The following is a 24,944-nucleotide window of genomic DNA, read 5'->3' on the forward strand; positions in this document are numbered from 1 at the left end:
TTTAAAGGGGCCAACTCGTTATATATGTGGGCTGTTATTGTTGTGCTGCAATGTCTCTTCAAGAGTTGATTCACATGATAGTCCGTGATGCCATCGGCTACTTTGCGGGATTGTGCCTCCAGCCTAGTTCCAGCCACGCACAGTTAACAGCCTTTTAATAAACCTTTGTTGACTGTTGCCTTCAACCCACGGGCTGCAGTATTTTATTATTTTACGTACAAGTACAAGATACAACAGCTTTAAAAGAAAACTGGCGCAGACAATCAGACCTCGAAAATAAAATTCCAAAGTGAACAAGAAGATCGCAGCTCCAGTTGTCAACGATGAAGAATATCAACAGGAGCTCAGCACCCCGCACCTGGCATCGGAACTGGAAAGGTGCATATCCAAAGGAAGGGCCTGTTCCGACTTTTAACCGGAACACAAGGGGCGCGATTCTCCACTCCCACGCCGGTTGGGAGAATCGCCTGGGCCGCCGAAATTTCCGGGGCCGCCGGTCCAGCGCCCTCCCGCGATTCTCCCGAGTAGTGGGAACGGGCCAGTCGAGTTTCGCGAGCCGCAGGCCGGAGAATCGCCGGAGATACCCAAAATGGCGATTCTTCGGCACCCCCGCGATTCTGAGGCCCGGATGGGCCGGCCGGCCAGGCCACAACGGCAGGTTCCCCCCAGCGCCGTCCACACCTGGTCGCTACAGTCGTGGGCGGTGCGTGAACGCTGGGGGGGGCGGCCTGTGGGGGGGCGAGGGGGGATCCTGCACCTGGGGGTACCTTAAATGTGGGGTGGCCCGCGATCGGTGCCCACCGATCGTCGGGCCGTCCTCTCTGAAGGAGGACCTTCTTCCTTCCGCCGCCCCGCAAGATCCGGCCCCCATCTTCTTGCGGGACGGATGTGGACAGGACGGCAACCACGCATGAGCGGGTTGGCGCCGGCCAACCCGCGCATGCGTGGATGACGTCCGTTATGCGGCGCCGGCAGCGTCATCTAATCGGCGCCGCTTTTAAGCGGGAGACAAGGCCTCGCGCGGGTAGATGACGCGGCGCCGATACTGGCCTATTGTCAGGGCCTGAATCGGTCGCGACCGGGGCCGTTCCGCGCCGTCGTGAATCTCGACGGCGTTCACGACGGCGCGGCCACTTCGGCGTGGGGGTGGAGAATCGCGCCCAAGGACTTCAGGCTGCAGAACTGTCCACGGAGGTAGACGTGGGAGGGGAGAGCAAAGAAAGAAAAAAATAAACCAGACATCGCAAGCTGCTGCAATCAGCTCACTCATCTTTTTTTTATAAACTCCCCAATTTAAGTTGTTTGAGCACTCCCAAGATCGCAAAAAAATGGGGGGAAATTCTGGCGTGATGGCTCATTTGATGAAGATTCAGAAAGCTAGAAATCATACTCAGAAATATTCCACTATTTTTTCTGGCAAATAACGGGCTGGATTCTCCGTTTTTTGGACTATGTCCCCAGGCCGTCGTGAAAACTGTGGTCTTTTATGCCAGGAAAACTGGCGTCAAAAGGCCACAGATTCACAGCCTTGCAGGGAGCTAGCAGGGAGCTGTCGTGGAGCTCGTAGCTCCAGCTGCCGATACTTCCGGGTCAGAGGCTGCACATGCGCACGGCGGCGGCCTCCAGCAGCCGCATCGTGCTCCACGGCAGACTTAGCCAGCGGACCTAGACCGCCAAAGTTGTGCCCCCGATCGGCCGCTCGCCCGCCCCGGACCGCCCGCACATATAGCCCCGAGGCCCAAATGAGGCCCCTCCCCTGCTCTCTGATCAGCACACCCCGCGACTGTGGCGGCCGCAGTCTGAGTCCGCAGCCGTCTCGCGAGTTTCCCGAACGGCAGGACCACATTAGAAATACGCCGTCGGGAATTCGACCGGTCGGGGACGGAGAATAGCGTGGCGGGCCTCAGACAATGGCCGGAGGTGGTGGATACTCGGGGAGTATGCGGCTTTTCAGGGGTGGAGAATCGCGGAACCGGTGCCATTCCCGATTTTGTGCAGGAAAGGGGATCCTTCGCCCCGTCGCCGAAAGCGATTTCAGTGTCGGGGTGCGGAGAATCCAGCCCAACATTTCAGAAGATATTAAGGTACCTGTATTTTTAAGTCCAATTGAAAGCAAATCTTTTAATTTGTTCGGAAGTTTGTCCATCCTGAAAAATCTGGTGACAAAATTTATCAACAATTGGTTAAAATATTCAAAAATCAGTACGCACCACAGCCGTTAATTATTGTGGAGAGGTTTCGATTTCACCAAAAGAAGCAGCTTGAAGGGGAAAATATTGCGCAGTTCGTCACAAGCCTCAAGTGCCTTGCAGAATTTTGGGAAAACTGCAGAGGTGCCACTCCTTGTTTGAGGAACTTTTCCAGCTCTCTTTGGCCGCTCTTGTCTTGAAAGGATCAGACTAAACTGGAGTGCTGTAAACAGCTTAGTTGATTCAAAGATGATCTTGCACACCATCTTAGAAAAATGAAATGGGTTTTTGAAGACGCACTGAGGCCCATGAAAGGTGTACAAGTGTCATTAAAGATCAGGGAAAATAGCCAGCCGAAGTGTCTGAAGGCTAGAGCAGGAAGACATCAGCTAGGATCTGATTGAATGACGAGCAAGCTTGTAGGACTCAAATCTGCTACTAATATCTCTGTACCTATGTACCCTATGCTATTCAGCCAAGGTTTCAACTCAACTAATGAGATTTGTGGAAACAGGGGTGTGAATCTCTCAGCCCAGGGCCGGGCCAGAGAATCCCTGCGACCAGCGCGAATCGCGCCACGCCGACACGACACCGGCACGGGCGCAATTAGCGCTGGCGTGGTTGGCACGGCGCCGGTCGCATTACGCATCCTCTCTGAAGGAGGACCCCCTTCCTTCCGCGGCCCCGCAAGATCCGTCCCCCATCTTCTTGCGGGACGGACTTAGAGAGGACGGCAACCACGCATGCGCGGGTTGCCGCCGGCCAACCCGCGCATGCGCGGATGACGTCCGTTATGCGGCGCCGGCCGCGTCATCTATGCGGCGCCGCTTTTACACGGGCGACAAGGCCTGGCGCGTGTAGATGACGCCGCCCTGATACTGGCCCATTGTCAGGGCCTGAATCGGTCGGGACCGGGGAGTGGAGTGGGAGTGGAGAATCCCGCCCAGGATGTCTGTTGTGAGGGATGAGAATAATAATTCCTCCAAATTTGTGACAAAGAGTATTGGAGCAACTCAGTAAAGGAGTCAGGTGTTTGGCGGATTGCCATTCACAACAGACTTACTTGTACTGGGATTCTGAAGACCGTCTCACCCAACCTTCCTCACTCAGGGAGGGTGAGACAGGAGCAGCGAAGCGCACCCCCGGCTGCATTGGCATGGACATAGCCCAAATCATGAAACATTGGGAGAGTCTGAAGTCCGATTGACCAAACCTGTTCTATTGCGAATGATTCCTTCCTCTTTCTCTACCGCTGAATCAAGTTAAAGCCGACATCTTGCAAACTCTGCATTTTATTTGCACTGAGTTTCCAAATCCCACATCTGCTTCACCTTTGCAGCATAGTCCACATGACCCTGCCTCAGCTAATCTTTTTCCCAAACCATTATATATTCTTTTATCCAAACTTGACTAGCCAATCTTCAATAGTCTATAAACTCCAACTCACTCAAAACTATGCTGCAAATATTCTTTTTTTAAAATAAATTTTGAGCACCCAATTATTTTATTTCCAATGAAGGGGCAATTTAGCGTGGCCAATCCACCTACCCTGCACATCTTTGTATGGGGGTGAGACCCACGCAGACACAGGAAGAATGTGCAAAGTCCACATGGACAGTGACCCGGGGCAGGGATTGAACCATAAGACATAGGAACAGAATTAGGCCACTCAGCCCATCGAGTCTGCTCCGCTGTTCAATCATGGCTGATATTTTTCTCATCCTCATTCTTCTGCCTTCTCCCCATAACCCCTGATCCTCCTTATTAATCAAGAACCTATCTATCTCTGTCTTAAAGACACTCAGTGATTTGGCCTCCACGGCATTCTGCGGCAAAGAGTTCCACAGATTCACCACCATCTGGCTGAAGAAATTCCTCCTCATCTCTGTTTTAAAGGATCGTCCCTTTAGTCTGAGATTGTGCCCTCTGCTTCTAGTTTTTCCTACAAGTAGAAACATCCTCTCCACGTCCACTCTATCCAGGCCTCTCAGTATTCTGTAAGTTTCAATAAGATCCCCCCTCATCCTCCTAAACTGCAATGAGTACAGACCCAGTGTCCTCAGCCATACGACAAGCTCTTCATTCCAGGGATCATTCATGTGAACCTCCTCTGGACCCTTTCCAAGGCCAGCACATCCTTCCTCAGATACGGGGCCCAAAATTGCTCACAATCCTCCAAATGGGATCTGACCAGAGCCTTATACAGCCTCAGAGGTAGATTCCAGGTCTTGTACTCCAGCCCTCTTGACATGAATGCTAACATTGCATTTGCCTTTCTAACTGCCGACTGAACCTGCACGTTAACCTTAAGAGAATCTTGAACAAGAACTCCCAAGTCCCTTTGTACTTTTGATTTCCTGAGCATTTCCCCATTTAGAAAATAGTCTATGCCTCCAATCCTCCTCCCATAACCTCACACTTTTCTACATTGTAATCCATCTGCCACTTCTTTGCCCACTCTCCTAGCTTGTTCAAATCCTTCTGCAGCCACCCCTGCTTCCTCAATACTACCTGTTCCTCTACATATCTTTGTATCATCTGCAAACTTAGCATCAGTGCCTTCAGTTCCTTCTTCCAGATCGTTAATGTATGTTGTAAAAAGTTGTGGTCCCAGCACTGACCCGTGAGGCACACCATTAGTCACCGACTGCCTTCCTGAAAAATACCTCTTTATCCTCACTCTCTGCCTTCTGCCAGTCAGCCAATCCTCTATCAATGCCAGGATCTTACCCTTAACACCATGGGTCCTTAACTTATTTGACAGTCTCCTATGCGGTATCTTGTCAAAAGCCTTCTGGAAATCTAAATAAATCACTTCCATTGGTTCTCCTTTTCAGATATGACCGCCCCTTGACGAAGCCGTGCTGACTCAGTCCTGACTCATGCACTTCTAAGTATTTAATAATGGACTCTAAAATCTTACCATTGATCAAAGTCAGGCTAATCGACCTATAATTTCCCGTCTTCAGCCTCCCTCCCTTCTTAAACAGCGGTGTCCTCAGTGCCGTGAGGCAGCAGTGCTAACCACTGCACCGCCCTGCTTCAAATTTTCGAACCCGCCCAAGCCTCGTTCACATATTGGCTCTTTGCTTGGCAACCTACATTGGCTTCAGATGTCCAGAACCCCCAATTTGAAATGCTCACTCTCAAGTTCAAATGAGTCTGAGGCTGTGCTCTTCCTTTTCTCTGTGACCTACTTAAACCACCCAACTCTCCAAGAACTCTTCATTCCCCCAATTCTAACTGTTTGTGCATCTCCACTTCCATCACCGCACTGTTACCTACACCTTCAATCTCCTAGACCATAGTTTCTGGAACTTGCTATACCTTCTCACCTCCTAATGCCTCCTGCTTTCAGACCCTCAGACTGCCCTGCTTTGACTAAACTTTTAACTCCAACATCTCCTTCTTTGGCTCATTGTGAAGCTTTCTCGGATTATGATTCATTGAAGCGCCTTCAGACATTTTTCTACATTAAAGGCACCATACAAATGCAAGTAGTTGTGGTGGAGACATCAGTCACTGCTCTCTGTACCAGTTCTACTTTGTATTGAAAATATCAAGTCTAACAATTGAATCTTTGGTTTGCACTATTTAATGGAATATCCTCACATAAATTAGCTAATCAGGCCACTTAAGTTGATGCAGTGTTCAAAATAATGGTTATTTTACCCACATATTCAGTCGTTTATTGTAAGCATTACAGATGCACAATGTGTTTAATAAGATGGAATGGAACAGGGTGGAGATACAAATTCAATTTAACAGGACTGATTGGCTGAAAACTAGCCCTCTGACATAACGCCAATCTAATTTTCCCTATCGCACTCAAAATGCTCTGACCTAACAGGCATTCAGATAAAGATATTTCATGCACAATTTTCAGTCAGCAAGTGAAGAATGCTGTTCACCTAATATTTGGAATTTTTGATGCAAGAATGGGATAAATTCCTAGGTTTATTCCGTCGACTTGTTTGTCATTTCTGTGGTTTGTTTAACAAGTCTATTGTTTATTCAGTTAACTTTTACAGAACCAATGTTTTCTGCACAAATGCTGTTCAAGTTCTCAAAATAAGACCAGGGGCACAATTCTCCGGAAACGGCGCGATGTCCGCCGACTGGCGTACAAAACGGCACAAATCAGTCGGGCATCACGCCGCCCCAAAGGTGCGGAATGCTCCGCATCTTTGGGGGCCGAGCCCCAACCTTAAGGGGCTAGGTCGGCGCCGGACGAATTTCCGCCCCGCCAGCTGGCGGAAAAGGCCTTTGGTGTCCCGCCAGCTGGCGCGGAAATGACATCTCCGGGCGGCGCATGCGCGGGAGCGTCAGCGGCCGCTGACAGCATTCCTGCGCATGCGCAGTGAAGGGAGTCTCTTCCGCCTCCGCCATGGTGGAGACCGTGGCGAAGGCGGAAGGGAAAGAGTGCCCCCACGGCACAGGCCCGCCCGCGGATCGGTGGGCCCCGATCACGGGCCAGGCCACCGTGGGGGCACCCCCCGGGGCCAGATCGCCCCGCGCCCCCCCCCAGGACCCCGGAGCCCGCCCGCGCCGCCTTGTCCCGCCGGTAAGGTAGGTGGTTTAATCTACGCCGGCGGGACAGGCATTTTAGCGGCGAGAGTTCGGCCCATCCGGGCTGGAGAATCGCGCGGGGGGGGGGGGGGGGGGGGGGGGGCCGCCAACCAGCGCGACGCATTTCCCGCCCCCGCCGAATGTCCGGTGCCGGAGACTTCGGCAACCGGCGGGGGCGGGATTCACGCCAGCACCCGGCGATTCTCCAACCCGGCGGGGGGGTTGGTGAATCTCGCCCCAGATGTGCATTGATACGTGAATACATGGGCATAAAGGCAACTTAATTGAGCTCCTCTTGTCACTGCAATCATTTCCTGGGAGACGTTCAGACAACGAACATATCCATCCCTCCTAGGGAGGAGAGGTTGAGAGCTAGGAACCCCATGAGTTTGAAATAGGCTCCATTCTGTGGGACAGATTTCTTCAAAAACAAACAGTTGTACAGTTGAGACAATTACAAATGTGAAACTCATTTTCATCTTTGTCCGAAAACATCACAGTCAACACTTAGATCCACAAATGACCCATATATTCGCTAAAAGTAACCATTGTGAAATTAGGCCGTAAAAGATAATGCTGAAAAAGTGTAAATGACTTTCTAATGTTTTCTGTGAAGATTACAAAAATGTGTTGGCAAGGGATTTGGATATCTATTGTTTCAACTGATTCAGGAACCTTAGACTCCTGCACCATACTAACTGTGGAAGCACACTATTTGCAAGCATCAAATGGTCATTCTGGAGGAAGTTTGCCTCCATGCGGGCCTCACAAGAAGACTCGCGCTCTAATGAGGAGAATTGTTTTTACATAGCGAGAAAGTCACTTTAAAAGTGAAGTTAGAATTATGGGAACAGGTCGTAACCTTTTTATGAAGCAATTTAAAATCAGTATACCTGAATCTCCATTGAAATATATACCTCTTTAAGAAACTGAGTAATCAAATGACACATCATGGTCTCGGGACAATAAAAAGGCTAGTGTTAATAATTAGCAGGGACAGTGAAGTGGAATCACATTAGCGATAATAGAGCCCAGAGTGACTGAGAAAATCATCTCTCATTATCAGAATCTCATCATGAAATGAAAAAGGTGAGTGTCCCAGTGGATTACTTTTGTATTGAGTCCTTTCGAAAGATTATATTTTTTCAACTTGATTCAGCTCATGTTTGTCGATCAGAAAACTGCATGTGAGGAGATTCCTCAAACACTGGATGCAGAGCAATCCTGCACACTTAACATCACGGTTTGATTGAGGTATTGCCTGTGCTTGCTGCCTTTGTGGGGTCTAAGAATGAACTTTAAGGACTGATGTTTAAATTGGGACAGCGAAATATAGGAGTTTGATAACGCCTATGCAGAGAGTGTGAAAGAAATAATCCACTAATGATTTCAAAGTCAGTCTGAGCAGGCATTCATTAAGGTACATTACTGAATCTATTTGTCATGACAGGTTATAGAGGAATAATATGATGCTGTCCTTGGCTATTCACATTGTGCTAATCAGTATCTGTGATAGCCATATATACTTTTACAGTTAGAATTAATTTGTGATCTTTCTACTTCATTTTATTGCTCTGAAGTCTTCTGCCATAGTGAATACTGTTAACTATATATGTTAAAGCGCATTTTACCACTGCTATGCCTGTGTTATATGAAGTCCCTACCCAGAAGAATTAGGGGTAAATATCACATATTCAGCCTGATTTTCACAGCATCACAAAGCAATTAAAATGGACAGTTAAAATTGTTCAGTGTATGGATTTTATGATGACAATTATTATTCAGCCACGTTTCAGAATTATGGATTGACAAATGATAATTTTCTCATTAAGTAAACTGGTCCAATTCCATAAACATCAATTCTCTAGGACAGTTAATGGCTTTATTGCAGAGATCATTTATGATGGAAAAATATGCATTTGGTATATATTCTACTTATTTACTTAAAGGTCCCATTTATTTTAGATCTGTGTGTTAATTGCTTTTGCGAAGATGGATGGAAATGTGTCTGAAACAGAAAGTGTAAAGCTATCATTTAAGTGAACATGTACACTGATTAGACAAACAAGGAAATCAGTAGAATGAACAAAGAGACCAATAGAAAATGCGGAGCTCTCATATCAGTACAAAAAGCCTGTTCGACAGTACAGCAGAGCTTCAGTGGAAAGAGCAGAGTTACCAATAAAGAGAGAGGAAAAAGGTCATTGGTATAGAGAGTATAAATAAAACTGCTTCTAACTTCAGCACAACTATTTTAAACATCTTGATCAATCCCCCCACAGGACTCTCCACTCTCCCCACCCACAGGGGTCTTCCCCCATCACCATCTCCCCAACTAAGGAGCTACCCACCCTCATGGAATGACCCAACCCAGTTAGATCCCCCACCCCAACCTGACACAATCCAGCTGACACCTCCCCCACCCCCCCCCCCCCCCCTTCCCGGCTGGACATCCTCCCCCGATGATTTGAAATGACCCGAATCCTCAACCCAGCTGGAGGCTTCCCCCCTCCCAACATGATGGGACATAGCCCCTCTCCGATCTGACCCCCCCCCTTCCATTTCCCCAATGTCTGAAACCCCAAACTCCAAACCCCCACCACCCAACTTCTGAAACTCCCCTTCCACCGCTATACAGTCTCGCCGCCGCTGGACAGCTCCGCATCACTCCTCCATGTCCAACCCCCCCCCCCCACCACCACCACCACCCTTCCCTTCCCAATCCCCAAATCTCATCCACTTACCTTAGACACTTTCTCCTTGGCCTGTTATTTTCAATGAGACATTTAAATTCCCCTGCTTTATGGTAGCTAGTGCTGTAGAAAAGGAGACATTGCTTCCTTCACCGTGCTTCCTTTAGACTTTGACACCGGGGGCCCTCTGTGCTGCCTGGATCTCATCCAGCCTGAATCAGGAAAGTTGGCAAGACAACCACTGAAGATATTTATCGTAGATAAGTGAGTATAGATTGGTAGTCCAACACTGTTTGCCAGTCCGAGGAAGTTAGAGAGACTTTGTAAAGGAGAAGTTGAGGTTTCAGGGAGAGTACGCAAACCGCTAAACAATTCATCTACCCAACGCTTCAAGCATCACCTGCCCTGCACATGAAGATTGCACATTGAACTTATCAATGGAGTGGAAACAAGTCATCCCCAAGAAAGTGCCTAAGAAGAAGTAGGAGACATGCCAACGGTAGAGAATCTGATTTGTGTTGGTTATACCTGGTTCTGTGATGTAATGAATTTCATTAAGCAGGTCAACAGTGAGCAGAGTAACTGAAAGATTTATGGATTTGATAAATGTTTTTTTCCTAACGCAGCATATAGTGAAGGAACTAGTGATAATCAAATTTATTTGTTCATAGCAACCCTGATGCGATAACAACCTTCACATTGGTGACAATGACCACCATCTTACTAAATTCGTGATGACAGCAGAGGGCTTGAGTCAGGTCAGTTAGACAGTTCTACTAAATGGGAACATTACCAATACTGAAGAAAAAAATGAATGGCCTTTAAATTGACCCTACTACAAAAGGAAACCATGTATATTGCGAGAAGCAGAAGATGAGCACATGGTAAAACAAAGCCAAAGTATTCAGCGGTTTAATCTTTGCTTCCAGTAACTTGTTGATTACTAAAAGCAAATGAATAAGTCTGTGCATTATGAATGCAAGGCTGAGTTCCAAAACTCACTCATGATTCAGCTCGGGAGGGAGGGGGGAATGTGATGTTTCACACCTACAAAGGGAACCAAATGCTTTTTTGATAGGCAGTTTTGTGAGCTTGTAATTAGTTTATCGTTCTTTGAAGTGGCTTTCCATTGTCTGTTTGTTTATGTGAGCAGGCTTAGGAGATGTTAACTGGAGTTTTTTAAAAATTCAGTGGAATGAGTGCTTATGTTTGCTTGGCAGTTTTATGAGCTTATAGGACTGGGGAAAAAAACTTTCAATGGGGATTTTAAACGGCTGATTTATTTTTTAGTTTGATGAGCATTATTATTGCCAGTGTTATTATATGACTCATTTATTCTGTACCCAGTAGATATTGGAAGTGTGTTTCAGAGGCTGAGCAGATGTCAGGACATAAATCAATTAGAAAATCAAACCATATTTAATATCTGATTCTTTATACTACTGAATGCTGAAGAAAGTACTGGATAAAGTACTAGAATGAATTCAGTGCATTACACAATGCTGATCAGTTTAGTGGTCTTGCCTTTTAAGACAGACCCGTATGATCAATCACTGCATTAATAACATATTTAACTTGTCCTAATTATGATAGTTGAAGTTGGTAAGAGATTTTAAACTTACCTGTCAAAAGCTTCCCCAATCCACAACAGCTTTCCCCACATTTCAAAAACTGACTGGTTTGGTGTGGTTCCCATAGCCTTCAGGAACTACCCACCTCCACAAAAACAGCACCATAAAGGAAGATTCTATTTGGAGAAGGCATTTAAACAGAAAATCCAATATTGTTATACCTGAAGCGCAGGTCACAATCTGCCATATTTCCTGGCCCAGGGAAAATGACAGGTGGTGGGAATCACCTGCTGATTACAAAATGGTGGCCCTGCTTGCCTACTGTTTGGTCCACCCGCCATAGGTTTGATCAGGGTTAGGAAGAGAAAATTCAGCCCCATGAATCTGAATTAGAAGAATACTACAACATTAGTTTGGTTCAGTATTTGCTCAGATTTCTTTCATCTCCACCTGCTTGTATCGAACCATTCTATTCTTGGTCTTCATATACTAAGAAAATAAATTACAGATTCCACCCTTATGTTTTGTGGTTATGGCAGCATTTGAAAATACTTCCATAGAACGTCAAACAAATGCATAATACATTAGTGAGCACATTTGGTTCTACTTATTTACCTGTATTAATACCCCACATATTATTGCCTTCCATTGTGTATATAATCACAATTGTGAAGGATGTAATTCTAATTAATTTCCATAAAGTTTATTTTATTTAATAGACTGCTAAAAAAAAATGTATCATTTATTTCAGCTTCGACTTTTAAAAGTCAGGTTTGGTGCAACATAATGAAGCCCGTTTAATGATTCCATGCTCCTGGCAGGAAGCCTTGCCTGCTGGGAATGCATATCACAAAATCACAGGTGTGCTCCGTTAGGTTTTCCATCTATTAATTCGTAATGGATAGGAAATCATGGGGAGCAGGCCTGCCATATCAGCAGAGCTTTTCAGCAAAGATTAAATCATTGTAGTTGATGGAAAATGTTGACAGCGCCGTTTACATGATTGGATGCTTCTGCATGTGACGCATGATATTCACATATATGGGATCTGGAAAAGTGCTGATTGATGAATGCGTATAAATCACTGATATTCAGTCCATCAGTGTGATGCGCTGAACCTTCTTCTATTGAAGCGTGAATCGGCCATGATCCTAGCCCATCATTTTTTATTGCCATCGCAATGCCAAAGGTCTGGGAATGTAATGGGGCGCAACTGTGAATTTAAAAATGTGGACTTTCTCGGCACCCCGGTATAATGCATCCAACGGTAGTGCCAGATCAGCTGATTTTAGAGACAGTGCTGGCATATGGGGGGATTATGGGGGATGATTGGCCTGAATTGTTGGTATTATGGCGATTGGAGTTTGCAGGCACAGCTGAGGTTTTTTCCCCCACAATATGTGGAGCAGAGCACAGCACTTGCTTTAATGATGGTGAATTGTAGACCAAAGTAGAGACATGTTGCATGATAGGGCCCTGTTGAAAGGTGAGGAACATCCAGCGGGCAAAATAATTACACATTTGGCATGAACGTCTGCACTTGAAGGATTACGAATGGGCAGTGTGCATCTGAGAAGAAGCAGCTGCCAATGGTAGTAAAATAATCTCGAGAGGTGATCAAAGGCAAGGTTTTAAGAGATAGTTCCGCAGAAAGTGAGGAAGGAAGATAGTTGAAAAGTGGAAGGTTTTGAGGAACAGGTATTAAGAAATTAGACTGAGAGACCTAAAGACAGCCGACCGTAATGTGGCAAGGAATGGAGTGGCATAGAGCAGAATAGCACAGCAGGGCACAGGAAACCAGACTTATCAACAAATAGTCCAGCTGGGAAATAGCGGAAGAGATTATTGGATTAGTTTCCAATGAATTCTTGAAATAATCTGGAAGTGAGGACAAAGATTTTTGAATATGTTGCTACTTGAGGAAAAGACAATGAAAAAGAATCTGTTTCTTTTTTAAAGATTTAATATCATCTGCATGAGCCTTGGTGCATATCCAATCACAAAACATTGACATTTTATATAACAGACAGAAAGATGACACATAAAATAATACAGAACTCACATTTTATGTATTGTCGTACATCATTCAAATACTAAAAAGATAAATATACAGGTTATAGATGCATTTAGGTCATAAAAATGTAACCAGCTGCAGAATCCTGTAACCCCGCAAGGAGGTCAGGCTGCTGCCCGAGGTCAGTTTTGGAAATCCTGGTAGTTGGTCACTGCGGCTCTCTGACTTAAACCCAGAGTGCAAACAAAGACTAACCAGCTAGCCCAAGTGCATCGATGCAAGTAGTTATTGTCCCAAAATGGAGCACAGTGATCAGCGCAAACACCTTTAGACAACACTGTGCGCAATGTCTCTGGCTGGTCGATTGTCAATTCGACAAGATTCAGCTGCACACTTTGCCCTAATATGCTGCCAGGGAAACAGAAGGGATGACTGAAACCAAGGTGTTTAATTCAGTGGGAGCAGATTGGAAATGGACTCCTCGTTTGTCTTCACACAGCGCAAGTAACATCTGTGTAGAAAATAAAGTGTGCCTGCTCTACGCAAGATCTTGTTTTGCCCAGTCTTGAGGGATGTGATAAATAGTTAGAGCAACTGTGAAGGCAGTGCAGCAGTCATAGTGTCTCAGTGGGTGGCAATGGCAACAGTAATGACAATAATGCTCGCTGAAACACACAAAGCACATACAGTGTGCTTTTGCAGAAACAGCCTTGTTTTTGTAACAGTGAGGTGGTGTGCTTTTACTGCCAGTGTATTTTGAAATGGAAAGTACCACCTGAGGAGGTTTGGGGACTGTACGTGTTATCTTTTGTGTAGCCACATAACTCGAACCTTCACAGCCACATCACCAGGTCTAAGTCTGCTTTTCTTTCCCCAAACGTCTGATGATCATGAATCAAGGTCTTGAGTAGCTTCAAGAAGATATCAGTGAACATGATATAATTAATTGTCAGTTTGATAATGGCAGAAAGGTGATCTCGGTGTGAATATGAAAAATGATTTTGGAAATGTAATTAATATATTCAAATTACATTTTTAATTGGGCGGAATTTTTTTCAGAAGTCTGCTAGATCCCAGGCCTCTGCTGTACCCAGCTAGGTGTGTCTGCACACATGCTTTCTTCAGCAGCTGGAGATACAAAGGCAGGAATAACAGGAGGCATTGTTAGTGACATTCCTGCAACTGCAAGTCTGATTGGAGGAGTCGCATGAGATGTTGTCTGTGTTGTGTGGCACCCAGGGCTGCAGTGGAAAGCCTGGGGCAAGATGTCAGAGCCGTGACTGGCAAACTCCAAAGCAGGGCTCAGTCTCTGAAGACCATGACTGAGGGTTTCGAGACCATGGGGGCAGACATAGAGGACCATTCCTGAGGGGTTCGACATCATGGTGCAGAGGTAGCGGGCCTCCAGGGCTGGCAATGCCAGATGATGTTGAGGCTTCTGGAGCTCACTCCAGCTGCCCCTTCATCCCATGGAATAACCCAGGGCCCCACAAGCACCTAGAGGGAGGAGGAAGCACTGGAGTAAATCCCAGGATCTTTCACCCAGGAGACCCTGGGAATAACCATGCCTTCTGAGACCACACTTCCTGATACTGGCGCTTCTCAGGGGCAGTGGACAGATAGGGTGACACGACAACATGAATGCCACCCGAAACCCGACTGGGATCCTCCAGGGTCCAGGCCCTCCAGAGAACGCCCGCCAAGGGCATCTCAGGCAACAGGACCTGGAACAAGTTGGAGAGGAGTTCTCAAGGAATTCCCGTACCAGCCTCCCCGAACAGGCGCCGGAATGTGGCGACTAGGGGCTTTTCACAGTAACTTCATTGAAGCCTACTCGTGACAATAAGCGATTTTCATTTCAACTCCTTCCTCCCTCTCAGAGATTATGGCGTCTGGTTCCCCCTTTTTAAAAAGCAGTAGTGAACTGTGCCCACAGGACATCATGCAGGTGGGTTAGAAAATTCAATGAAGTTTGAAGATTCGACTATAAACTCGCTAATATTGAATTGGATTCAAATTCATTCTAATCAGGTTCTCGCCCTTCCGGGCCGTGAACCTGATTGTGTGATGGGGAGGGCCTGGAAACATTGTGTTCTGAAATGTCACTGGCGCAAAACCCGTTTTTGGCCTCTTGTGATGTTTTGCCGCCATCACGGGATTTGCGCCCGTGGCTTACCGACCCGCAGAATTGTGTGCACTATGTCTTAATCCATTGATTGTTGTGTCATCAGCATTATGCCAATTCTGATCATTTTTAAGTATCAGGACTTGACAAATCACAACCTAACCTTTTGTCTTTATCTGTCGACCCAGAATTTACACTACCTTTTCAGTGAAGAATCGCTTTCTGGTTTCATTTCTAAGTGACCTAGCTTTCGTTTGTAAATTTATTTCCCGTTGTTGTAGATTCCCCCACCCAGGGAAATAGTTCATCTGAATCTACCCTCTCAAATCCCTTTCGCCATTTTAAGTACCTTGATCAGATCACCTTTCAACCTTCTAGACTCAAGGGAAGGCAAGCCAATTTGTATGCAACCTGTCCTCAACGTTTAGGCTGATAGCACCTGGTGAATCTATGCTTGCATCTCATTCGTGACCAATAAATCTTGCTTCTGGTTGGAGCCCAAAACTAAATGCAAGAAAATGGCCCCATTTGTAACCCATCAAAATTAATATTGGGATCCAAAACTAAGAAAAATCTTCCCCCTCAGAATGAGTTGTGGCAACTTTTAAAATCTTCAAAGCCATTCTACAGGAGGAAATAAATTGACAGGGACAATAGACTGAGTGAATGGATAAATAATGTGCGGGGGAGGTGGAACTGCATGTTCTGGGGGAACAAAAAGATAAACTGCCCATGAGCCAGGATTGAAAAAAAGCATATTGAAATATCAACAAGAGCACAGTAAACAATAGTAGTAAAGCAAATGAGAAGACTTCTTTCTGCTTCTTGCAGAGAAAAACAGCAAATGTGATAGTCTCCAGCTCTGTGGGGGCTGTACACAGCCATGGTGTGAAACATTCGACACAGAGCACTGCACAATGTAGATGTCGAAGGTAGTCGAACCGACTGATTGAAAATCCTGATGATGTGATGTGTACAGAGAAAAGAAAATAACCTGGAGTTCGGAATATGAGACAAAAGCCTGGAAATTACTGTCACTGATATAATTGCCCAAGTGTTTAAAATGCTTCTTTCAAATTCCTTTCTTTGCTGTTTAACAAAGGCACTAACCTGTTTACTTGAAATGGCTTCAACCATTCACGAATGAAGTGGAGAGACAAATTTGATTTGAGCATTCATAGAATTACATAGAATTTGCAACACTGAACAAGGTTATTCTGTTCTGCGTAAACCTCCTTCATCTCACCCGCTCAACATGTCCTTCTGCACCTTCCTCCCTCATGTACCTGAAAATCTCACTGTGTGGGAGCTGTGTCATCCCTGTTCCAAGAGCAGCATGGTGGGTGGCACGGTGTCACAGTGGTTAGCACTGCTGCCTCACAGCGACCACGGGTTCAACCACGACTTTGGGTGACTGTGTGGAATCTGCACGTTCTCCTAGTGTCTGCCTGGGATTCCTCGGGTGCTTCCGCAGTCCAAAGACGCGCGGGTTAGGTGGATTGGCTATGCTAAATTGCCCCTTAGTGTCCACAGATTTGTAGGTTAGGTTACGAGGTTGGGGGGATAGGGTGGGGGAGTGGGCCTAGGTAGGGTCCTCTTTTGGAGGGTCAGTGCAAATCCGATGGATGAAATGGCCTCCTTCTGTACTGGAGGGGTTCAATGAAATGTGGTTAAGAAATGTGTTGTTGGGGAAGACTTTGGTGTGAGACCTATGAATGCACAATGAACCGTTAGTTGTACAACCTTTTCAGACATTGGCAACAAAGCAGGGATGTTTGGAGGACGCTCTGCTGTAACGGAATAATCCGCAGTGAACCGTTCCTCTATTTAAGTGGCACCCATGCCGAATTCTCATAAAATTTGATATATTCATGAGCTGGACGCAATAAATCACAGGCAAGCTATCAACAGCTTTGGACGTTCTTATCTGTAACGTGCTTCGGTTCGAATTTATGCACCAACAGCCTCTCTGATTCCCATTCCAAATATAATTAAACGGTTTTCCTTATGTTTCCATACATCAAAATGATACATTTGTATTTAAAATGTCTTCATAAGTCTGCAGTGTAACTAATGTAGATTGCTCTTCTTTCAAAGCTCAATTGTGCAATGGAAAATATCACAAACATTTGCAAGAGTTCTTTGTTCCTCTCGTGGTCCGCTACATTGACCTGATGGAATCGGCAATTGCTCAATCTATTCATAAAAGCTTTGAACAAGAAACATGGCAACCTGTGAAGTAAGTGCCTTAAGATGCTTCCCCTCATAACAGTTTGTTTTTTCTGGTGAAGCAGCGTTAGCTTTCGCCGTGTAAGAGCTTGTCCAGGGTTTAGAAGGTGAGTCAAAGACAAGCGTAGAATGGTGACTCATCGAACATAGAACAGTACAGCACAGTACAGGCCCTTCAGCCCACGATATTGTGCCGACCATTTATCCTAATCTAAGATCAACCTAACCTACTCCCCTTCAATTTACTGCTGCCCATGTGCCTGTCTAAGAGTCGCTTATATGTCCCTAATGACTCTGACTCCACCACCTCTGCTGGCAGTGCATTCCACACACCCACCACTCTGTGTAAAGAACCTACATCTGACACCTCCCATATACCTTCCTCCAATCACCTTAAAATTATGTCCCCCTGTGACAGCCATTTCCACCCTGGGGAAAAGTCTCTGGCTATCCGCTCTATCCATGCCTCTCATCTTGTACACCTCTATCAAGTCACCTCTCTGCCTTCTTCGCTCCAGTGAGAAAAGCCCTAGCTCCCTCAACCATTCTTCATAAGACATGCCCTTTAGTCCAGGCATAAGACCATAAGACATAGGATCAGAATTGGGCCACTTGGCCCATCGAGTCTGCTCCGCCATTCAATCATGGCTGATATTTTCTCATCCCCATTCTCCTGCCTTCTTCCCATAACCCCTGATCCCCTTATTAATTAAGAACCTATCTATCTCTGTCTTAAAGACACTCAGTGAATTGGCCTCCACCGCCTTCTGCGGTAAAGAGTTCCACAAATTCACCACCATCTGGCTGAAGAAATTCCTCCTCATCTCTGTTTTAAAGGATCGTCCCTTTAGTCTGAGATGGTGTCCTCTGGTTCTAGTTTTTCCTACAAGTGGAAACATCCTCTCTTTATCCAGGCCTAGCAGTATCTTGTAAGTTTCAATAAGATCCTCTCTCATCCTTCTAAACTCCAACGAGTACAGACCCAGAGTCCTCAAACGTTCCTCATATGACAAGTTCTTCATTCCGGGGATCATTCTTGTGGACCTCCTCTGGACCCTTTCCAAGGCCAGCACATCCTTCCTTAGATACGGGTCCCAAAACTGCTCACAATCCTCCAAATGGGGTCTGACCAGAGCCTTATACAGCCTCAGAAGTACATCCCAGGTCTTGTATTCTAGCCCCCTTGACATGAATGCTAACATTGCATTTGCCTTTTTAACTGCTGACTGAACCTGCACATTAACCTTAAGAGAATCGTGAACAAGGACTCCCAAGTCCCTTTGTGATTCTGCTTTCCGAAGCATTTCCCCATTTAGAAAACAGTCTATGCCTAAATCCCTCCTTCCAAAGTGCATTACCTCACACTTTTCCACATTGTATTTCATTTGCCACTTCATTGCCCATTCTCCTAGCTTGTCCAAGTCCTTCTGCAGCCCCCTTGCTTCCTCAATACTACCTGTCCCTCTACAGATCTTTGTATCATCTGCAAACTTAGCAACAGTGCCTTCAGTACCTTCTTCCAGATCATTAATCTATATTGTAAAAAGTTGTGGTCCCAGCACAGACCCCTGAGGCACACCACTAGTCACCGGCTGCCATCCTGAAAAAGATCCCTTTATCCCCACTCTCTGCCTTCTGCCAGTCAGCCAATCCCCTATCCATGCCAGGATCTTACCCTGAACACCATGAGCTCTTAACTTACTTAACAGTCTCCTATGCGGCACCTTGTCAAAGGCCTTCTGGAAATCTAAATAAATCACATCCACTGGTTCTCCTTCGTCTAACTTCCTTGTTACCTCCTCAAATAACTCTAATAGATTCATTAGACACTACCTCCCTTTGACAAAGCCATGCTGACTCAGTCCTATTTTACCATGCACTTCCAAGTGCTTCGCGATCTCATCTTTAATAACAGACTCTAAAATCTTACCACTGACGGAAGTCAGGCTAACCAGCCTATAATTTCCCGTCTTCTTCCTCCCTCCCTTCTTAAATAGTGGTGTTACATTAGCCACCTTCCAGTCCTTTGGGACCCTTGCTGCCTCCAATGATTCCTGAAAGATCATCACTAATGCCTCCACAATTTCCTCGGCTCTCTCTTTTAGAACCCTGGGGTGTAGTCCATCCGGTCCCGCCGAATATCCGGTGCCGGAGAATTCGGCAACCGGCGGGGGTGGGATTCTCGGCAGCCCCGGCGATTCTCCGACCCGGCGGGGGTCGGAGAATCCCGCCCCCCATCTCTCAGAATCCTTTCCAATATTTTGCTCACCACAGACGTAAGGCTGATGGGTCTGTAATTCCCAGGGATTTCCCTATTCCCTTTCTTGAACAGGGGAACAACATTCGCCTCCCTCCAATCATCCGGTACTACTCCAGTGGAGAGTGAGGACGCAAAGATCATCGCCAACGGCGCAGCAATCTCCCTCTCGCTTCCCGTAATAACCTTGGGTATATCTCATTGCAGTTCGCTGCCCATTATGTTCCTGGAAGAAGAACGTGTGAATTACACTAGAGAACTTGGGATCTGAAGAGATGTTCGCACACTGGCAGAAAGCAAATTGCAATTGTTTCAGAACTGAAGAAATATAGGAACCACGGAGTCCACCGAGCCTACTCAATCAGATTGTGGCTGCTCTTTGACATCAACTCTGCTTTCCTGCCCCCTCCCCATAATCCTCGATTCCCATAGTTTGAATACATTCAATGACGGAGCATTCACAGCCCTCTGGGTTAGAGAATTCCAAAGATTCACGACTCTGAGTGATGAAATTTCTCCTCATGTCAATCCTAAGCAGCCCCCGAATTATATTTAGACTAGGCCTCTTAGTCCCACAAAGGGAAATATTCTCTCAGAATCTCACGTTTCAATGAAATCACCCCTCATTCTTCTAAAACCAGTTATCGGCCTGGTCTACTCAAACTCTCAACCTTTGTTGCACAATCTCTAAGGCCTTCCTTTTGTTAGGAGATCAAAGTCCGCTAGGTATAGCCTCATCAAAGCCCTGTACAATTGAAACAGTGTTTTGTATTCGTTCATGGGATGTGGGTGTTGCTGGCTAGGCCAGCATTTATTGCTCATCCCTAATTGCCCTTGAGAAGGTGGTAGTGAGCTGCCCTCTTGAACTGCTGTAATCCATGTGTTGCAAGAAGACTCACAGTGCTGCTAAGAAGGGAGTTCAAGGATTTAGACCTTAGACCCAGCAGCGGTGAAGGGATCGGCAATATATTTCCAAGTCAATATGGTGTGTGACCTAGAGGGGATCTTGAAGATGGTGATGTTCCCATGCATCTACTACCATTGTCCTTATAGGTGGTCACAGGTTTGGAAGGTGCTGTTGCAGGAGCCATGATGAGTTGCTGCAGTGCATCTTGTGGATGGTACACATTGCTGTCAGCATGACTCCTTTACTCTTGTCTGCCAACCCCCTTATAATAAAGACCAATGTACAATCTGCCTTCCTAATCACTTTGCTGGACCTGCATGTTATCTTTCTGTGCACGAACACCCAGTCTCCCATCATGTAAAAAAATTCTGGTTTCCTGTTCTTCTAACAAAAGTGACAAGCTTCACATTTTTCTACAGTATACTCTTCCTGCCCATTCATTCAACCTGTCTCGATACCTTTTCACATTTCTTGTGTCCTCGCAACTCACTTTTTCACTGAGATTTGTAATGTCAGTAAATTCAGATGTATTACACTTGGCCCCGTCATCTAATTAATTGATATAGATTGTAAACTGCTGAGACACAAACAATGTTCCTTGCAGAACCTCACTGGAAACAAACAGCATGCTAAACTGAAAATGATTGGTTTATCCTGACTTACTGTTTTCTGTCCTTTAACCAATCCTGTGTCCATGCTAACAACTTACCCCCAACCCTACGAGCCCTTATCCTGTGCAGCCGTCTTTCAGGTAGCAAATTATTGGGTGCCTTTTGAAAATTAAAATATACTACGTCCACTGGTGCTCCCTTATCATACGCCTCATTGGAAAGTATATCCTTTGTTGCATAGAATCCCTATGGTGCAGAAAGAGGCCAGTCAGCCCATTGAGCCTGCACCGGCCCTCTGAAAGAGCACTCTACTTAGGCACACTCCCCCGCCCTGTCCCCGCAACCTGCACATCTTTGGACAACAAGGGGAAATTTTAGCATGGCCAATCCACCTCACCTGTACATCTTTGGACTGCGATCCTGTCTTGCCCTTTCCTTCTCTCTAGTATGAAGATATAAAAATAAAAGTTTACGATTACAAAGCCGGAATTGAGCAAAAGTTTGCATTTTCCGGAATGGTATTTCTTGATATTGGAATGAGTCTTCAAAGAAAGTATTTTGAAATGTAGTTTAATTTGTATGAACTATAATGTGTAACTGATCTATTCTTGTGATATTGCCCCTGATTGATATTTTTCCTCAATGTCCACATTACCTGTAAACCCATCAAATCAATTTGTGTAGTAATTCACATGATGAGACAAAGACTGGCTTCATTTTCACAATGTGTAAAAATAAAACTATTGTCTGCCAGTATTATCTTTTTCAAAGTATGCTGCTCCAATAGGTTTAAGGTTCATTTTTCTGATACTGATTCATAGCTTGCTTTTCGTTTGAAAAGTGGACAGATTGGTTTAGGTCAGGCTTGTCCAATGGACAACCATGAGCGGATGTGACCCGTAAAGTCTCTCCATGCAGTCCCTTGATCTAGTTTTCAAGATGCTAGTCAGACAGCTAAGTTTGAATGGAAGATTCGGCATGGAGCTGCTCCTCCAATCTCAGGCCATTTCTCTTCCGCATTTGTTGCTAATAGGCTCAAGGTAGTTGGAGAAGCAGTTAACATCAGTGGCGGTGAGTTCAACACCTGGCGAGAGGGGTCCAGGCAGCGGATATATCAGTGAGTGGAGCCCAGGGAGCAGACATGCTGGGGAACTAGGGTGCTGGGAAGTGGGATTCAGGCTTCCAAGCTGGCTGGAGCAGGACCTAAGCATCCAGAGTGTAAAATGCGCTAGCTGGAGTGAGGCCCAAGTAGAAGCAGCGAGAGCAGGGCCTTGGCAGACCAGAGCGGGGCATGAGGCAGCCAGAGCTGAGAACAAGGCAGCCGGAACCGGGCCTTGGTGTCCAAAGCAGAGAATGAGGTAGCCAGTGCAGGGCCCATGGAGGCCGGAGCAGGGCATTAGTTAGACAGAGTGAGGCCCGGACAGCCTGGAGCGAGGCTTGAGGCAGCAGAAGCAGGGCCTTCTGGCATCTGAGTAAGACTGTGTGAGGGACAGAGTGTGATGAGGTAAGCGTATGAAGGGGACAAAGAGTGAGTGGATGAAAGAGTGAAGGGGGGAGTGACAGTGTGGCGGGAGTGTGTGTGGCAGGGGAGAGAGATGAGAGAGTGTGAGGGGATGAAAGTGTGTGAGGGGTTGAGTGTGTTGGAAGGGAGAGAGATGAGAGAGTGTGCGAGGGGGAAGAAAATGTGTGGGGAGAGAGTGTGCTGGGGGGTAAGAGAGTGTGTTGGGGAGAGAGTATATGGGGGTAGAGTGTGTTGGGGGAGTGAGTTTGTGGCAGGGGAGGGGGATGAGATAGTGAGAGAGGGGAGAGTGCATGGGGGTGAGAAATGGGATTGTGGCAGGGGAGAGATGAGATAGTGTAATGGGATGAGAGTGTGAGCAAATGAGACAGTGTGAGGAGGGAGAAAGAATATGGGGTGAGAAAGTGTGTGAGAGTGTGTGGGAGACTGAGTGTGGGGGGGGGAGCAGTGAGTGTGTGGTTGGGGGGGGGGGGGAGGAGAGTGTATCCTGCCAGCGGATATGGTGGGCCATTTAAGTTATTATCAATTTTGGCAGGAATGTAATATCCTACTAGGGGGGTGGGGGGGGGGGGGAAGTAAAATTCTGGCCCCTATGTTCTGGCCAATATCTGTCCTTTATCCAACACTACCAAAACAAATTAATTAGTCATCCATTTTCTGCCTGTGGGATCTGGGCACATAGGTTGACATGTTTTGGTGACCACAGAGGAGTCCACAACGAGAGGCAGAAAGAAACTTGTGTTTATTAATAAACAACTATTTACGCAATTTACTTCAGGTCCCAGCCGGTACTACTCTGCTCGCCTCCCATTCGGGCCGAACTTTATTGCCAGAGTCCATTACTCCGCTGATGGGCCCCCGTATCCCCAAGGCTTATGGGGAGGCTAATTGCTCCATCCCCATAGATCTTGTGCAGGTTATAACATCCCACCCCCCAAAGTCCGAAGACTCCTCCAAGGAAGGTGGGGTAGGTGGATGCCTGCTCCTTTTTGCCCGTGATGCACATCTTGCGCCTGAGGAGCTGGATCGGGAGGCATATATCTCGATGGCGAACGCCGCTTCCTTGCTGATCATCATGGTGTAATCACCACTGGTTGCTGCTCTTTGGTTTGCTCACCATCAAGAACTTCCGATGCCTGGGTCTCCATATCAGAATCGGAATACTCGACCTTCCTCATCTCTGTGTCTTGTCCCCCAGGGGGGAAAAACTCTCGAAGGTGCTGGTGCCAGGGCTGTCTGAGGAGAAAGGTGGGGTTCAGGGAGTTCCCATTTTGGGGGGTGCCATATGCCGGGAGGGGACGCATCCCACACTGCACTTTTATCACTTGGAGTTCCTGCACTCTCTTTTGCGCACTCTCTCTCGGTAGGGAGATTTCTAGGGCTTTCTTCAGGTCTAACCATGGCTCGGCCAATAACTTGCGTTGGGTCGCCATATTGTTGCAGACCAATAGTCCAGCAGCACCTCGGGAAGGGAAGGGCAATAATCACAAAATTCAGCTAGTTTCCTCCAACACGTTAAGAACTCGGTAACAGACTCTCATCGTATCAGCTGTGTTGAAACGGTACCGTTGCATGATGATCTATGGCTTGGGGTCATAATGGTTCGCTACTAGCATTGCCAGCTGCTCGAGTGACTTGGAGTCTGGGGCTGTGGGGGACATTAGGCATTGAAGGTGAGGGCTCCACAGCAGTCAAGAGTATTATTGTCTGTTGCTTATCACCACTTATAGCGTTAGAGCCCTGAAAAAGTAGCACATACACTCTGCGTATTACTTCCAATCTTCTACTCTTGCATCGAATACATCCAGTCTCCCAAAGGGCGACATTTTGAAATCAATGCAAACTTTATTCCAGTAGTACGAGCAGAGATGACAATGCTTCCAACAGTTAGCAGCGCCATCTCTAGCTCCATGTTTATCCTCGTCGCCAATTTTGTGACCGCAGAGGAGTCCACAATGAGTGGTGTAAAGAAAATTGTTTTTATTAATAAATTTGCACAGTACGCTTCAGGTCTCAGCCGGGACTACTCTGCTCGCCTCCCATTCAGGCCGAACTTTATTACTAGAGTCCATTACTCTGCCAATGGGCCCCTGCCCTCAGCGGGGAAGCTTGAATTCTACAAAGCTTATGGGGAGGCTAATCGGTCTGTCCCCATAGGCCTTGTGTGGGTTATAATACATATTTACCAACATCACAACAGTAACTGCACTTCAAAAGTAATTTATTGAAAGTGAAACACTTTGGTGTGCCTTGAGTTCTT

At 46.4% G+C, this 24,944-nt stretch overlaps 1 protein-coding gene across 15 annotated transcripts in view; it reads left to right on the forward strand.

The window, feature by feature from the left end:
* The window catches only part of cadps2 (Ca++-dependent secretion activator 2), a 1,044,194-nt gene that overhangs the window by 855,529 nt on the left and 163,721 nt on the right, over positions 1 to 24,944 (forward strand). For all 15 annotated transcript variants that reach the window (XM_072484477.1, XM_072484475.1, XM_072484478.1 and 12 more), the window contains one exon: positions 17,259 to 17,400. In XM_072484477.1, coding sequence (XP_072340578.1) covers positions 17,259 to 17,400 — 142 coding nt within the window. The remainder of the gene's footprint in view (positions 1 to 17,258; positions 17,401 to 24,944) is intronic.

Source organism: Scyliorhinus torazame, chromosome 19 (genome assembly GCF_047496885.1).
Source record: "Scyliorhinus torazame isolate Kashiwa2021f chromosome 19, sScyTor2.1, whole genome shotgun sequence".
Classification (NCBI taxonomy): domain Eukaryota; kingdom Metazoa; phylum Chordata; class Chondrichthyes; order Carcharhiniformes; family Scyliorhinidae; genus Scyliorhinus; species Scyliorhinus torazame.